Source organism: Larimichthys crocea, chromosome VII (genome assembly GCF_000972845.2).
Source record: "Larimichthys crocea isolate SSNF chromosome VII, L_crocea_2.0, whole genome shotgun sequence".
In the NCBI taxonomy this organism is placed as follows: Eukaryota; Metazoa; Chordata; class Actinopteri; family Sciaenidae; genus Larimichthys; species Larimichthys crocea.
This window is the reverse complement of record NC_040017.1, coordinates 26,806,334-26,822,244: the sequence shown is the minus strand read 5'-3', so window position 1 is coordinate 26,822,244 and position 15,911 is coordinate 26,806,334. Positions and strand designations below refer to the sequence as shown.

Below are 15,911 nucleotides of genomic sequence, written 5' to 3'. Positions count from 1 at the left end.
CGTTATATAACAATACACTGTATACCAAGAGACGATCACAATCCTTTTATACTGAGGTAATTAGCCCTTCAACATTTATGTCACACTGTTATAGGGCTATTATCTATTATACTGCATTAATGTGATAACACTTTTTATTTACCACACAGAATGCAAAGTAATACCAGAAAGTATGAAAGTAACCAGGAGAGATTATATGTCGGAGAATGAGTTATTATTATATCAGTATACTACCATCATTATTGAATATGAATGTGAACTGGAGCTGGATAAGTGGCAGAAATGGATGAATTAACCATTTCAAAATTATTGATATGCAAGTTGTAGTTTTTGCTGAAGTATTTGTGTTTACTACAGGTCTGATTGTGCTGACTCCTGAATTTCAGAACATTCACTATGTCATGATCAAAATATATCAATCAAGTGATATAAAATACATGTACTGTGATAGACTATATTTATACCACCAATATCTATTAGGACACCTTTCAATCAAGCAATCACAACTCTAGTTTCCTCTTGATGGAACATACATTTAAAGGGAAACATACTACTGAGGACCACACTTCATGTGTAAATGTTAACAAAGAAGAATTTCTAAAGAAAAATACGTTTTCCAGTTCATATTACAGGTTGAGTATAACTCAGTCACTGAGCAGAGTAGCTTTGCCTGAAATAAATGTTTGTATAACTAAACTCCAACCTGCGACACACAGTGAATGAGGGGTAGAGGGGATGACAGGGTACTGGGAAGCAGGCAGACAGTCAGGCAGACAGAAGCAGCCAGAAAACATGGGAAAGGAAGACTTACTAACTGTTTTTGTCCCCTGTGGGAGGGTGCAGCCCGACATGGACTTGTTTGAGCTCTGACGTTTAGAAGGGTCAAGAGTGACCCTAGGAGGAGAGAGGAAGAAGAGAAGGAGACGAAGAGAGGGTGAGAAATGGAAAAGGAAAATGAACAGCAGAGAGAGAGAAAGCAAGTGGGGGGGAAGACAACAGAGATGACAGAAGCACAGGTAGAAGAGGCAGAGAAGAACAAATTAAACTGTATGTACTGTAGTTCAGGAAAAGGGATAGAAGATTGGCAGGTGACTGGCGAGGAAAAGCAAAAGTTGTTAAAGAGTCAATCAAACCAACAAACCAACAGGTAAAGCAACAATAAGCAGCTGAGAAGAACTGACTGTGAAAGACGCACAATATGTCCACCTGACCAGCAGACCTGGGGCAAATAGGGCATGGTTTGTTTGTACCAGCTTAGAGGTTTAGATAGAAGGCTGGAGTGTGACTGTGCTCCTGTGTGTCTCGTAGGACACATACATTTTCCTCAACTGATGGTGAAGAAGAGCAGGGATCATCAGCATGAAATGCCTTCCAGTTTTAACTGATGTAAGGTTTCAGTTTTATTAATTTCGCCCACTCATTCTTCACTCACTCTGTCTGCCGTGTCTGAATTTGTTTCTTAAGGAACATAAAGACACAATCTGTGGTTTGATCTACCTTTAGCTTTAGCTTAGTGCAACATATTTATCTTATTTACTATTCATAATGAGCTACGTTTGTTTGGGCTGAGAGATGTTCAATGTTGTAGGGAGCAGGTGATAATGACTGGAAATCCTGTAGCTTTTGGTAGGTGTCAAACTGAATAAACAAAAGGAAAGGTAAGCAAGTACAACAAACAGGATGAATAATGTTTAAACGCTATTTGACCCAGGTCTGAGATCATGGACAAGTTCTGAAGCCTGTAAAGATTCATTATTAGAGAGAGAAGGCTGGTAGGTTAGTACTGGTTAAGGAAGAGACGGTGAAAGGCAGCAAAGTTAGCAAAATGATCTTAATGTAAAGGTTTATAGCAAATGAGTTACACTACCCAGATACAAGCCTAGAAAGCCTGTTTAAGTCTGCTGTCACTTCACCACCTGGATAGTTAGCAGAAATCAAACACATACAATCCTTGAAAATACAAAATGTCCGAATGAGCTACAAATCCTCAGATAAAAGTTCAATCGGTTTCTTGATTTCTGAGTTATCATTCATTCTCATCCTGTTTCACCAATAGTCATGAAAATCATCCTCTTTTATGCTAAAACATCAATAGAAGACATACAGAAACCTCCTATTGTTTCCTCCCCTTCCCTTTCTCCCAGCTTCTCCCCTTACCTGCGGGTCAACTTGGAAGTGATCTTGCTTAGCAGGTTGGTTGTGGCCCGTGTCCTGGCATGGGGCAGCGGGCTGGCATCATGGGACAATGTTGGTGAAGCTGGAGGTGCATGGGAGGGAGGCCGACGGTCTCGAATTTGTCCTCCATGGAAAGTGCTCCTCACCGTGGATCCCCTGGAGAGGCGGGCAGAGGGCGTGGAGGACGAGGAGGAGGCTCCAGAGGCACCAGCGATGCTGTGGGTTGAAGGGGAGGCAGGAGGCAGGCGGTGGGATAGAGAACTGCAGAGAGGAGGAGGATAACGAAGAAAAGTTGCAATCAAGATAATTTCAACTGGTACAGGGATCTCACATTCTTTACAGTAGAATACATATAATACAAATAATACAGTTAGAGTATGCCTTCCCAAACATATTAAAAACATATCGGTAGGTAAGTTTACATTTTCTCATGTTGCAAATATGTTCTCATGTTTCTCATATATTATTCAATTTCAATTCACTTTCCATACAGAGCAGGTCTAGACTGTACACTTTATAATATTATTTTCAGAGACCCAACAATTCCACCATGAGCAAGCACTTGGTGATGGTGGCGAGGGAAAATGTCCTTTTAACAGGCACAAACCTCGAGCAGAACCAAGCTAATTGGTCATCTGCCGCCACCAAAATAAAATAAAAATAACACTGTTCAAATCAGTGTTACTCAAACAGGAACGATGTGAGCTTTTGTGCAGTTTCAGCTGTGCATTAATAGACATTTGGCATGCTGGTGAGTATTTACAGCACGAGGACAGTGTAATGACTCAATCCCAAAAATACTCATCGTAGAGAAAGAACGTGTCACCCCATGCAATGGTGTGACTCACTCTAGCAATGAGCATAGAATATTACCAGGGTGAATCTTTGAAGGCATGTGTATGTGTGAATGAATTTAGGTTTAATTCCACAGACAACCAAAATAAAAGACACCAAAAGCCAGTTTCATACTGCATTTCACTGTATACTCTATTTGGTGTATATGTAAAATGTGTGAGAGAGTGAATAAGCAAAATGCTCTGAAAATGCTCTCCCTCTCATTTTTCTACATTCCCCTCTATTTCGTTCCCTTGTCTTCATTAAATGGTTACACTTTGCCACACCTCACACCTAAACACAGTCACGCATGCACACTCACACACACCTCTCCTCCCCTGACTCCCTGACTGGCTGGTGGCCTGAGGCTGCTTTTCATAACGCTCTAGATAACACCCACACACAGGGATCAAGTGGGGCACAACCATTAGACGGGTTAAGTTGAAGAGCAGCCGTTGCAGAGCAAAATCGTTTAATGTCAATGTGAACTAGCTGCCTACTGCAGCTAACTGCAGGGGGGCACACCGGAGGTGGAGGGTGGGTTGGAAAACAGAGGGGTGGATGGGTTTGAGAGATCCGGAGGATCAGTTATGTATATCATTTATATGACTATATAAATCAGGATTGAGACTATCAGCAGTGATTGAATCAGATGCTCCTTCTTTGTACACCCCGACTCAAACATAGTTAAAAAGTTTTAGTTGTTTCCAGCTTAAGGTGGAAATATTTCAACAGTACTGAATGACAAGGATTATCAATGAAGTGCCCTTCAGTTAGTTTAGTGACTGCATGCTGTCTGTCTACATTAAACTGTGCTTCATAATGTGTTTTCTTGTCTGCATCTACAGTATGTCTTGGTATGAGGTCACTTATCTTGCAATGTCATCATAAATTAACATCAACTGTGTATATATGTAGTAATGTAATGCAAAGACCTGCATGTTTAATATAAACTAATTGATACGTAATTGATATTTTGTGTCTGTCCCAGCGCACAACAGTATATACAATTTTCATGTTCATTTTTCAATCAACCAAATTTGACTGCTGCGTGTGTGTGGCATGGCATCACATTGACAAGGCCTCTGAGGCAAGGGTTATGTTGGCAATATGCCAGTCTTCACTTCATCCTGCTGCTCTGCACCTCCCCTTCTCTCCCACTCTCCCTCTCCCTCCCAGGGATCCAGCGATTAACACACTATCAACCAAACAGTTTCTCTGTTCTCAGTCTCGAGAAAGTGACATTATGATACATTATTTTTCTATGAACAACGGTTCTACAGTGAGAAAAATTAAACTGGCAGACTTGCAGGCAGAAAAAAAACAACCTGGTGCAGTAGTTTAAAATGCCATGCAGCAACAGGTTCAGTTAAAGAAGTATAGGCTGTCACAAGTTCAACTCTCCTTTTGTGTTTAGGGGGGCTACATAAACTAACAATGGCTAAGGGACCGAACACTGAAGCTTTGTTTCCACCAAAGAAACACTTTAAGTCATCCGTATGCAAGCATTGTTGCTAAACACACAATGACAAGGGGATTGCTCAAGAAGACAGACATAGAAACTGCAAAACTTGCTGAAAAAGTCCAACACCTCAAAGACCTCAACATCTTTGAGATTATCATAACGCATTCATAATTTCCCCTCAAACTATAATTGTGCCATCACCACGACCTGATAAATCACAAAACAGAGGTGAAACCCAAACCAGTGAATCAGTGCTCCATCCATAGCACCATTCTTCTTGGTATCTTAAAGCATCAGGTTGATAAACATCAGCTTGTTTGTGCAGTTTACTGACATCACTTTGCAGGATTTATTTCCTGTAACAATATGCAATACTTTCTTCAGTGCTATGACTTTTGTGCAGCTTCAAGACAGTTTGTTTTACTTTACTATAAAGCATTTGCACACACCCCCCCACCTGTAGAGGAAAATTTTACTGGAGATTAGACAACAGACAGACAGACAGGAACTTCTTGGCTCTTCCTTAGAGACACAGAATTACAGAGTGATAAACAGACAGGATGGAAAACAGGTCAGCCAGAATGGAAGTGAGAAAGTGACCATAGGGAAAAAGAGAGCAAAAGAGAGAGAGGAGATGGTGTCTGCCATGCTCAAACACTGACAAGCAGACAACCATCTGTCACAACAACAGACAGTTCATATTGGGTGCATACTCACACACACACACAGATGAACCCACTCATGCACAGTTTAAGCCCTTTATCCTCTCTTGAAGAGACAAAATGTATGTGAGACAAACACCCCGGGCCAAACACTCTCTAAGCTCAGTGCTAAAAGAGACAAGCTGTACTAGTAGAACCAGCGGACCTAGTGTCTCTATAAACCAGGCATTTTCACACTGTAGTCACTATGAATATGAATATATGTTCTATATTAGGTTAATTAAGATGCAACAGGGACAGACTGTGTAATTTATTTCATTTTGGGCATGTTTGCCTTGCTAACACTCACATTCAATAGTCAACAATACCATCCAGTTCATTAAAAGCCTATGCAACATGAGGTGAAATTTAGAGCTGGCACAAAGTCAATAAATGGCAGTAAGCTGACTGAACTTAACTGTGTGAACTCATAGTCTGATGCTGAAACATCAGTATCACTTCTTATTTGTTTGTCCACATAAGTTCTGTGACCATTGGCTGTGGTCCAAATCTATACAAAAAAGGAGAACCTTCACGATGTCACTAACTGTGCTAGTCTTCTGAGGACACTTTGCTGATTTTTTACATTACACACACAACAACAACACCTAATGCTCCTCTCACCTGTTTTCCTTGCCATTTTGCAGCAGTGTGTGTCTATCAGTGTTGGATCGGTCTGTACACACATATGTGTTCCTTCGAGTCATGGCACTAGCAGGGATGTTATTCTGCAGAAAGATTCAGAAACACAAAATCACATGAATGCGACAATGTCTTCAATACGTCCTAAATATCAGTTTTAATCTGACGTGTTATGGTAATGTGCTTTAGCACATAGCACAATGCAAGGAGAGCTCCAAAGGGAAGACATTTATTATGCCATCTTATGCTATTTGAAAAGCCCCACTTGACTAATCCTTGCTCCTCTGGTGCTCCAGCAGGTTAATAAAAAAGTAAAGAATTTCCTGTTTTGACTGTTTGACCTCAGATGGTCATGAGTTCTGTCTGTATAGAACATTAAAGAGTTCATCTCTGCTGCTTGAATCTACATTTTTCATTCATCTCAATGTATATGCAAGTGTTTTACTATGCAGCTTGTCTCTAATCTGTGTTATTGTTTCCATCATAATATATGTGTCAGTGTAGTCTTTAATCTGAAGAAATAGGATTAGGAGGACAGTGAGGATTCTGCCATCTGTACCTGTTGTATTGATAATGGATTAAATGTGACAGATTGTTTACACTGGATGATTTATCACACCCACAAAATATCTTTTTGGCCTTACTGTGGTTGAGTTAACTTCCTTGCGCCGGTCAGGTATCTCTGCTTTATTTGGGTTGTGAGCAGAGCTAACCATGGGACTGGAGGGGGTTGGGATGCTACGTGAGCCAGCAGTATTGGTGCTCGGCTTGCGGATTGACAGCCGCTCCTCCTTTAGCCCTGCTCCCTCCGCTACACCACTGGGACTCCGCTTGGGGTGGGTCGACCCTGGAACCGCTGGACCACCTATGAGATACGAAACAGAGCTCTGAGTAAGGCAGATTTCTGTCACCATTTCAACATTGTAGAATTATTCAAACTAACTCATCACTACACCAACTAGTCACTAAACAAGATAAACTCCACTGTGTCACTGATCTCTGCATTCTGCCTTACAGAAGTCAGAGTGACGTCTCTGGCGGTGGTAAGTGGATGCACTGCGTTGTGCCTTGGTGCCAGAGGAGGAAGATGGTGCACCAGAAGAGGAAGAGGAAGCAGAGTGTTTGCTGGTTCCATTGGTAATGGCACTGGGTCGGACACGAGCTAGACTCAGACTGCTGCCTGTCCGAGATTCACTGCCCTCCGTCTGAGAGACAGAGAAACAGACAAGGAAAGAGTATTACAAAAGACTTACAGACTGTAGACAGACGTTGATTAGGTGGGTGGGAATAATAAAGCAACCCTTTACACTCACCTCGTTCTTGCGTGCCAGCAGCAGGTATGTGGCAGTGATCTCATTGTACTTCTGACTGACTAGCGAATCTCTGACCTCTTCCCTAGTGAAGCCCATCCCAACCATCACATCTGGAATGAGACATATAAAAGGTACAATTCTAAAACTTCAGCCTCAGATGTGAACCTTTAATACTTGCGTATACAGAAAATAACTGAAAAACCTGAAAGTAACACCTGTAAATACGTTACTGCCAGGACAACAGGTCAGCTTAAGCTTTTTAGTTACCAAATTGTGACATCTCATAGAACATTCATGTAAGATGGCATTAACTCTCCCAGTGAGGTTGAAGTAATAGGTGTGTCTTTCTCACCAATGCGGTTGGTATCGTTCAAGTCCTCCAGAGGCTCTGTGTGGGGCTTCAGCTCTTCTCCGTCATAGCCAATATTAATCCACTTATCTTTCATTATTTGCTGGTGAGGAGAGAGAAAGAGAGAGAAGCATTGACAAACGCTGCAATTATACTGTATATATATGTATAATCATGCTGCTGTAAAGTCCATTCCTCACCTCCAGCGAGCAGCGCTTGGCAGGGTTGAGGACCAGGAACCTGCGCAGGATTCCCTCGCAGTCTGTAGACATGTAGAAGGGCACGCGATATTTCCCCCTCAAAACACGCTCCCGCAGCTCCTGAGCACAACACACATCGATACATAATGAATTCCACTACAAGGTGGATTGGGACAAGGCAATATTCAAGTACTAGTATGGTATAGTGTGATGAAATAATATAATGCACAATTATGTAACTAAAGGTTCCCTGTACTCCACAGGTGCTTTCTGTCACCTCAAATGACATTTTTTTTTGCCTTAAACAGCTTCCATCCACCCACCTTTAGATTCTGTCCATCAAAGGGCAAGGACCCGCTGACTAGTGTGTACAAGATAACACCCAGGCTCCAGATGTCCACCTCTGGACCATCGTACTTCTTCCCCTGGAAGAGCTCTGGGGCAGCATAGGGCGGAGAACCACAGAACGTGTCCAGTTTACTGCCTGCAGAGAACTCGTTACTGAAGCCAAAGTCGGCTATTTTGATGTTGGAGTCAGCGTCAAGCAGCAAGTTCTCCGCCTGTAAGAAACAATATAGGCAGTGAAACAGAAATGCAGAGGAAAAACAGTAAACTATAATCATAGTATTGTTACTGATATACTGAACGTTGAAATAAATAACTCGCATATTTGCAAGTTAAAGCTGGAGTCCGTAATTTAATTTCTGCTGCCAAACAGGAAGTGATGTATTTTCTGTATATGATTATATAAAAGGATAAATTGTTGTTGCAGTTTAAACCTTATTAGTTAAGTCTTAATGCCACAGAGAATGAAAAATTGCGGAAAGTTCTGGACACCAGCTTCAAAATCTGTTATTATCTCATTCATTAATACGTGTGAAATTAACAGAAGAAGTGTTAATGATCAAGACATTCACAGATTTTTGTTTTTTTAAGAGGATTTTTTTCTTCTTCTAACATTGTGTAATCACCTTCAAGTCTCTGTGAACAATGTTCTTCTGATGACAGTAGTGCACCGCTGAGACAATCTGAGAAGAGAAAACAAAGGAAGATAATTGCACTGAATGTTTGTACTTATATGTAAATGGAAGCTGAACAGGATCTCTATTCACATGGCCTCGTTGACCATCGATATAATACAATATTATGAATAAAAGAACGATGACTGAATTACTTGCTGTGTGACCACACCTACAGTTTGTTTTCCACCACAGTGGAAAAGTTTACCGTGTTTATGTATCAGCCTGCTTGAGCCTCACACTGCCCAGTTACAAGCCAAGCAGGGACTATAAACAATAATTCACATCAACTCTCAAGTAGCTCAGATTTCAGCTCCTGTAACTTTTGGTAAGAAAAGTGAATTATTTTGTCCTCTTTTCTCTTCTTTCAGTCAAGACATCTTCTGTTCTGCTTCTCTGTTTTCCAAACACATGATGTCCACATCTGTTAGAGTACAAACATAATCCTTTGCTTGGATGATATTTTACTGCAGTTTCCTTGATGCTGATTTCACATGGCCAAGCTATTGGTTAGGCTCACAGTGCAGTGTCAAGATAAATCAAAAAAGTGGGGTCATACAGCATGTTATGTCTAGGTTTCCCCTAGACTGGGAATCTAACCGTGTAGGGACGAACGGATAGACAGACAGACAGAGTAACCGACCTGTCTGAACTTGGCTCTGGCCTCTTTCTCCTTCATTCTGCCGTGAGCCACGAGGTAGTCGAACACTTCGCCTGGAAGGGCAATGAAGAGGACAAAGTTGAAATGGAATGTTTCATAAACTTCATATATGATTAAAAACTGTTACATATAATTAAGTTGTGCATATTAACAGTTTTGGTGCTATTTCTTTCTGCAGACACAAATGCTCTGCTTGACATCCTTTTCTTGAACACTTCAGTGATATTCCATAAACTCTAAGTCAAGTATTATTATGTTTCCATAGTTTCCATATATATTTTGTCTGTATGAACACTCTATCCCAACAAGTAAAACAGGCTGAGGTTGAGTGGAACAAAGCAACATGTCGCCTGGTGAGCTGCTGCCTTATTAGGCATCTGAAGCAAGGGATCGCACAACATACATAGAGAGCAGCAGAGGGAGATCAAGGGATCATGAGGAGAAAGAAAAGTAAGAAAAATAGAGAAGCTGCAAAAATAGAAAAGCGTACAGGAAAAAGTTGAATACAGAGCAATAAGAAAGACACCACTAGAGCAGTGAAGCAAAAGTGATTTGACCTTTTTCACAGAGGCAAAGGGATTGAACTCAACCGTTTATACCCTAAATAAATGAGTTCATCAGTTGTAGTGTATAGTTCAGCCAAAGTAATCAATCTAATTGGCATCATTCAATCATTGACAATGATGATGAGGGTGGTGGGGATAGCACTCACCTCCGCTGGCGTACTCCATAATCAGGTAAAGAGTCTTATCAGTCTCAATCACCTCAAACAATTGTACTGTAACACAGAGAGGAAGAGATGTTCATAAAAAGGCCAGCCTGAAAACTCACACAGAGACTCACCACCTCAAAGCACAAACACAAGATCGTTCTCTGCAGTCTAACTCACCTATGTTGGGATGGTTGAGAGTTTTCATGATGCGTACCTCTCGAAACAACTGGGAAAAAATGTGAAATATGAAAATTAATTTTCTCTCTTCATCTCTTGTCAGGATTACACAAAGCTCTGTAGAGAACATTTCAAATATAGGCTGCTAAAGGATAATTTGTGTTATATTATGACATGCATATGGACATTATTGCAGCATTATCTTAACATCTTTGTGTTGATACATTCAAAGTCAACCGGTCAGGTTCACACTATTAAGCTGCCTAAAGTTTATAACATTTAATATCTCATGCTGTTACAGCTTATGGTGGAATACACATAAGAACAGCGAATCATAAAATCTCAACGTGAGGGTTTAAGGTGAGGTCTGTCACAATAAGTAGAATGCACAGTAATAATAAATACAGACACAATGAACAATAGTACATGAGTTAAAAATACATGAGTATGTTTTAAAGTAGAACCGGTTTTCTTTGTGCTTGACTCGAGTTTAAATGAAGGATGGCTTCCTCACATCTTCATCTTATTATTTCTCATTCATTCATCAAATGAATTAGTCGTCATACAATCCACAGCTGGTGTATAGACACCATTCCGCTTCATCCATCTTATCCTCACATACAGGCACAAACTCACACTCCCTGTTTTCCCTCATCTTTCCGACCACCTCTAGACCCGGAGCACCCCAAGGGAGTATCCCACTGGTACTCAGCTGACAGGAGGGCCTCCTCCCCTGAGTGTGGTTTACTCTGTACCCCCGCCCATCCATCACCAAGCTCCAGACTGCTGCCTCATCCTGCCACTCTTATGCCGTCTCTCTCTCTCTGTCTAATTAAAGTAATGTATTTGTCTATGAACTCCATTTTAAGAGATTACAGTGGGAAAGCGCCAGGACCAGATGCATCACAGTGGAACATGCTGATGAGCGCTTATGAGATGTTTCTAACACCAGACGGAATTACTGTAAACTGAAGTGTAATTAAACCACAGAAATTAGAAAATATCAAGTGGACTCTCAGGGCAGTTTGAAGAAGAGCATATGTATTGAAGGTTTGAGATTTTTCTAATTAATTCCACGAGTGTCTTGTTTAAGAGTCTGCATACAGCCTCTGTGAAGTGTTAAACAGATGCAATCAAGCCATTCATCCATCATCAGTTGTTTTGGTTTGGTTAATAGTGACAAAGTGAGACATTCTGACCCTGGAGGGAAAATGTGACTATGCTTGGAAGAGTGTGTATGTGGAGTGCATGACAAAGAACAAATGTGTGTGTTACAAGTGCAGAGTGTGTCAGCAGGAAACTGGAACAGAAATAGAAAATGAGGCAAATTAACAATGCACAGGAGATGAGGGGCGTAGAGGGAGGAAAAGTCGAGAAAACAATAAGAAAGTAAGAAAAGAATGAGTAAAATGGTACACAGCAAGAAGTTAAACTGATGTGTATGAGTATTTGGTTTTGTATTAGAAGTGCTGGAGACATTTATTGCTCCTTAAACCCCATCAGCCTTCAAAATTCTGTAAGAATAAATTACACAAGTGAAAAAAGTGAAAGCACAGAAAAGAAAATGTGAGTAAACTGGTCTGTGTGTGTGTGTGTGTGTGTGTGTGTGTGTGTTTGTGTGTCCATTTCACTACACTCCTGAACGCACCAGGGTTAGATTACCTGTCTTACATTACACTGTATCGCTGTCATGTGTGAAGCGATGAAGTGATGAACCAAGCAGCAGCTTTCTTTTCACAGTCAGCTGAGATTTTGTTGTGCTGATGCAAGAAGCTGCAGTGAGTTGAACTTACATTTAATGAAACTCTGTGTTCAACTAGGAAGTAAGACAGAGGGAGAAGATATTATATCCACTGACTGATTAACACAGTTAGCCGCAGGTAATTGCATCTGTATGCACTTACATTCTTTATTAAAGCACACAGCGACTACAGAAACGTTATTTTGTTAACTATTCAGAAAGAAGGACAGAAAAGATGAGCAATAAGTGTAGCACTACAGATCAAATTAAACATGCTGCAAGTTTTCATTTTTCTTGAAATGAACCAAACGAGGAAACACGACTGCTTTTGTCCACATGGGACACCAGAACTAACACAAAATTAAAGTTTCTTGTAGCTCGTTTGACATAAAATAAATGTTTTTACCTTTATTCCTATAATTCATCCAGGGAGGTGACTAAATGCGTCCATAGGCCCTGATACACATTCATAGTGTGACCTGCAGCATCTCACATGAGCATGTTTTTCTTCCAGCTTGTTTGGTAATTTTTTTTTGAGCCATGTGTTTAAGGAATTTGCTTTCTCACATTTTCATGACGACATACATGCACCTTCACCTCAGGCGAGGTGTGTATGATGTTATCTGCGAACATGCACAGATTCCTGTCTCTGCCTATGACGCAGAGGAAAAGACCAGTTTAGTCCACCTATGCAATCAGCCATCCTCCCACACACTCACTGATGAAGCTGGTTTAAGCTTCTCTGCTACTTCATCGTCACAAAGATGAAAATGTTTTGAAAGGTTAAGCAATACAAGACACTTACAGACCTTGTGGTGAGCTTAATTGAAAAAACGAATTGTCAGATTGATCGATAATGAAAATAATAATGATAATAATTAGTTGCAGCAGATTTCTATTAGCGTTTGGAAAATGAACACTTCATATAAAAAGACAAACGTGCACAGCTGCAGTGACAAAACCTGATGTGAATTTATATGAAGAAGAACAATGTGTTGGTGAAGTATTAACACATGAAAACCAATATACTCTCTGGCTGGTAAAGCATCAGTTTCTATTCTTCTCTGTCAGGTTTTCTACTCAAGTGCTCTTAAAATGGGAAGCTGCATCGTCATAAACACACACAAGTCCACTGGGAGTGTTTGTAATTGAATTAAGTGCATGGTGCATCAGCTGTTCATTCTGAGCTTTAGGAAGAATTATCGGCTGAGCCTTTCCTCTCTCTCCTGTACAACCATTCACCTCTCTCTTCCTCTCGCTCTCTCCCCCGTCTGTCCTATACTCAGCTCCCACCTCTTCCTCTCCCACATTTTAACCTCAGCAGCTGGCCAGGAAATTGTTGAGTCACTGGTATTGATCAACAATCCAATTAATCCTTAGCTCACACTGCTGTAATGTGGTGTGGGGGGTATAATCTTATTTACAATGTTGGTGCATTTTGTAGATTACCAACATTTCTAATTAAAAACAAAAATGTCAAATGACAAATGCAGAATTTGTTCACCGAGCCAACAGAATAACTTCACTCTCCTGCCTTCTTATGTTCACACTCTCGCCCTGATTCTCTCCCATGGTGATGGCTCCGCGTCACAGTTGCCATGCCAACCCAGGTATTAATCCCTGGGGGTGAGGAGGGGGGTTGTGGGAAGTCATGGAACACCAAGCACATCGAAGTGGCTGCACACAGACACACACAGCCTACTCACACACAGCTGTGGTCTTGTGGAGTCCTCATATCACAAAATATGTTGATTTTTGTGATTTAAAGGATTATGGCTTAATCCGACTGCGTGGATAAAACTCTCAGGTTTCGAAACTCTTCTGGACAAAATACAAATATTTACAAGCCACTTTTCTCAGTTCAAGAAAAGATTTTAATATCCTTTATTTCCCCTGTCTCCACCCCTTGTCTCCTTTCAGGCAGCATTAATCAACTTTTGAACATTTACATCCTCTGTCTCTCTCTGTCCTTTGTGAAAATTATTAATCAACTTCTAAGTCAAAGCTCTTAATTATTTTCTGCAAAAATTTGCACAAAACAACTTAATGACCCACTGTCAAGTTTCTTTCCACGGCTTTCTCTTTTCTCACTTTGAGAGTGGTGCTGTGTGGGTTTGATTCATGTGTCTGGTCTGCCAGTCTGTCGACCTTTGACCTGTTTATCCAGCCCATGTATCTATGCTTTTCCACTTCTTTGCACACAAGTACTCTCACACAAACACACAAAGAAAGAGAGAAAAGGAGCATGAAGGAAACAATCATGTTGAAATAGAGAAATGAGGAATTGTGAATGCTTGTCTAGCAGACATATTTAAATAGGGGGCCCTGTCACATTTCTACTGCATGACACAGTCTAAAACACTACAGTACTTAACACAATGTGAAATACTTCCTCTTATCAGCCAGAGCCAATCATGAGATCAGAGAAATTCAGAGAGAAAAGGGGAAGAGAGTGAAAGACAAAGAACGACAGAATGAGAGGGACGAATGAACACAGGCCTCTCTCTCTACTCCCACGTCAGAGTACCTCTCTGAATAACCCTCAGTGTGTGTGTGTGTGTGTGTGTGTGTGTGTGTGTGTGTGTAAACTCTGAATGAGACACAGTCCATTACTGACTGCGGCTGAGATTAAACATTTTACAACACTTCAGTCAGTATATGGTAACTACTTACTACACACAAACTGCATTTCTGTCACACCTATAGGCTTCGAAGTCTTCTTCAATGAAGAAAATTACTGGCAAGAGGTGCATTTTAGCATTTTAGCAAAGCATCGCTCAGTCCATTTGGAAAAAACTCCTGAGATAATTGATGTTCTTCATGTGTCACTGTAGATGCTGAATGTTGTTCTGGTAGGATTAAACTGGTAATGTTAGCAAAATAACTTCAGTAATGAGATAGGGAAAACCTTCTCATAGTGGTGCTATCAACAGGATCATTTCAGGCACGTATTTTAACAAAACACATGAAAATCCTGCGGCCACTTCGGCACATGTCAATGCCTCTCTAGCAAGCTTAAAGGCAAACAACAATGAACCAATCCTCCAGTGCCCTGCTGAATGTTTAAGGAAACTAATGAGCAACATTACTCAAGGATTTGCCTCCACTCTTTTGGTTGTCACCAGGAAACATTTGAATAGACTTTTGACCCTGTTTCTCTCTTTGTTGCCTGTTGCTGAGAGCTGCCCTTTTAGATTATCCCAATAAAACGTTGACTATATGAACACCTCCTGCCAAGGCCTCCATTCCCTTAATGTACACAGTAATTGGAGCTCCCAGGCTTGTCGATGAGAGGAGCTGAATCATTAATGAGTGTAGCTGGAGTTTAATTCAGGCCTCATATAGCTGGCTGTTTGACCCAGATCATAAGCCCGACTCAGCTTGAGTAAATAAAGAGAATTAAATATAGTATAAGAGATGCTGGCCAAACAAGGAACAGTAAGGGGAGGCGAGAGCATGGGAGAAAGACCAAGCCAGGCTTCATACTTCTCTTCTACTACTGATCTATTCTATTACTTTGAAGATGAGCTTGTGGGAAAACCTTCTGCTCTCGTTCTGTCTGCTTTAATGTCCCTTTATTGTCTAATTATTCCTTTTATACACCAGCACAATGACAACAATACATACAGCAACAACAATATGATTATGCACAGACACCCACCACAGAGGGACAATATGCTGCATACAATAGCAATGCAGATAATGGCATTACACGTGCATACAAAGGCAGAGCAGAGGCTATGTCAGGCTATGACTTTATCTGCCTGTTATTCTACATGTAGGCCTACACACACATACACACTCTGTCCGTTCCCTTCAGTCCCGCCCTGTATCTTGTCTTTCTCAGGGTTCCTGCTCCTGTGCCAAGGCCCCAATAACACCCCCACTCCACCCCGACTCAGCCGCCTCTTTTGTTCGCCTG

The 15,911-nt window shown here is 41.0% G+C and overlaps 1 protein-coding gene across 12 annotated transcripts in view; it reads right to left on the bottom strand.

Moving 5' to 3' along the window:
• Positions 1-15,911, bottom strand: part of mark4b (MAP/microtubule affinity-regulating kinase 4b) — a 46,138-nt gene that overhangs the window by 9,170 nt on the left and 21,057 nt on the right. For 8 of the 12 annotated variants that reach the window (XM_027279946.1, XM_027279954.1, XM_027279950.1 and 5 more), the window contains exons 4-15: positions 10,249-10,297; positions 10,072-10,137; positions 9,342-9,412; positions 8,651-8,707; positions 8,003-8,239; positions 7,680-7,799; positions 7,483-7,582; positions 7,131-7,240; positions 6,833-7,022; positions 6,462-6,682; positions 5,800-5,903; positions 2,158-2,436 (exon numbers count right to left, since the gene is read on the bottom strand). In XM_027279946.1, coding sequence (XP_027135747.1) covers positions 2,158-2,436; positions 5,800-5,903; positions 6,462-6,682; positions 6,833-7,022; positions 7,131-7,240; positions 7,483-7,582; positions 7,680-7,799; positions 8,003-8,239; positions 8,651-8,707; positions 9,342-9,412; positions 10,072-10,137; positions 10,249-10,297 — 1,604 coding nt within the window. Of the gene's footprint in view, positions 1-811; positions 895-2,157; positions 2,437-5,799; positions 5,904-6,461; positions 6,683-6,832; positions 7,023-7,130; positions 7,241-7,482; positions 7,583-7,679; positions 7,800-8,002; positions 8,240-8,650; positions 8,708-9,341; positions 9,413-10,071; positions 10,138-10,248; positions 10,298-15,911 lie in introns of all 12 variants that reach the window. The other 4 variants (XM_027279945.1, XM_027279944.1, XM_027279947.1 and 1 more) reach the window with 1 other exon arrangement.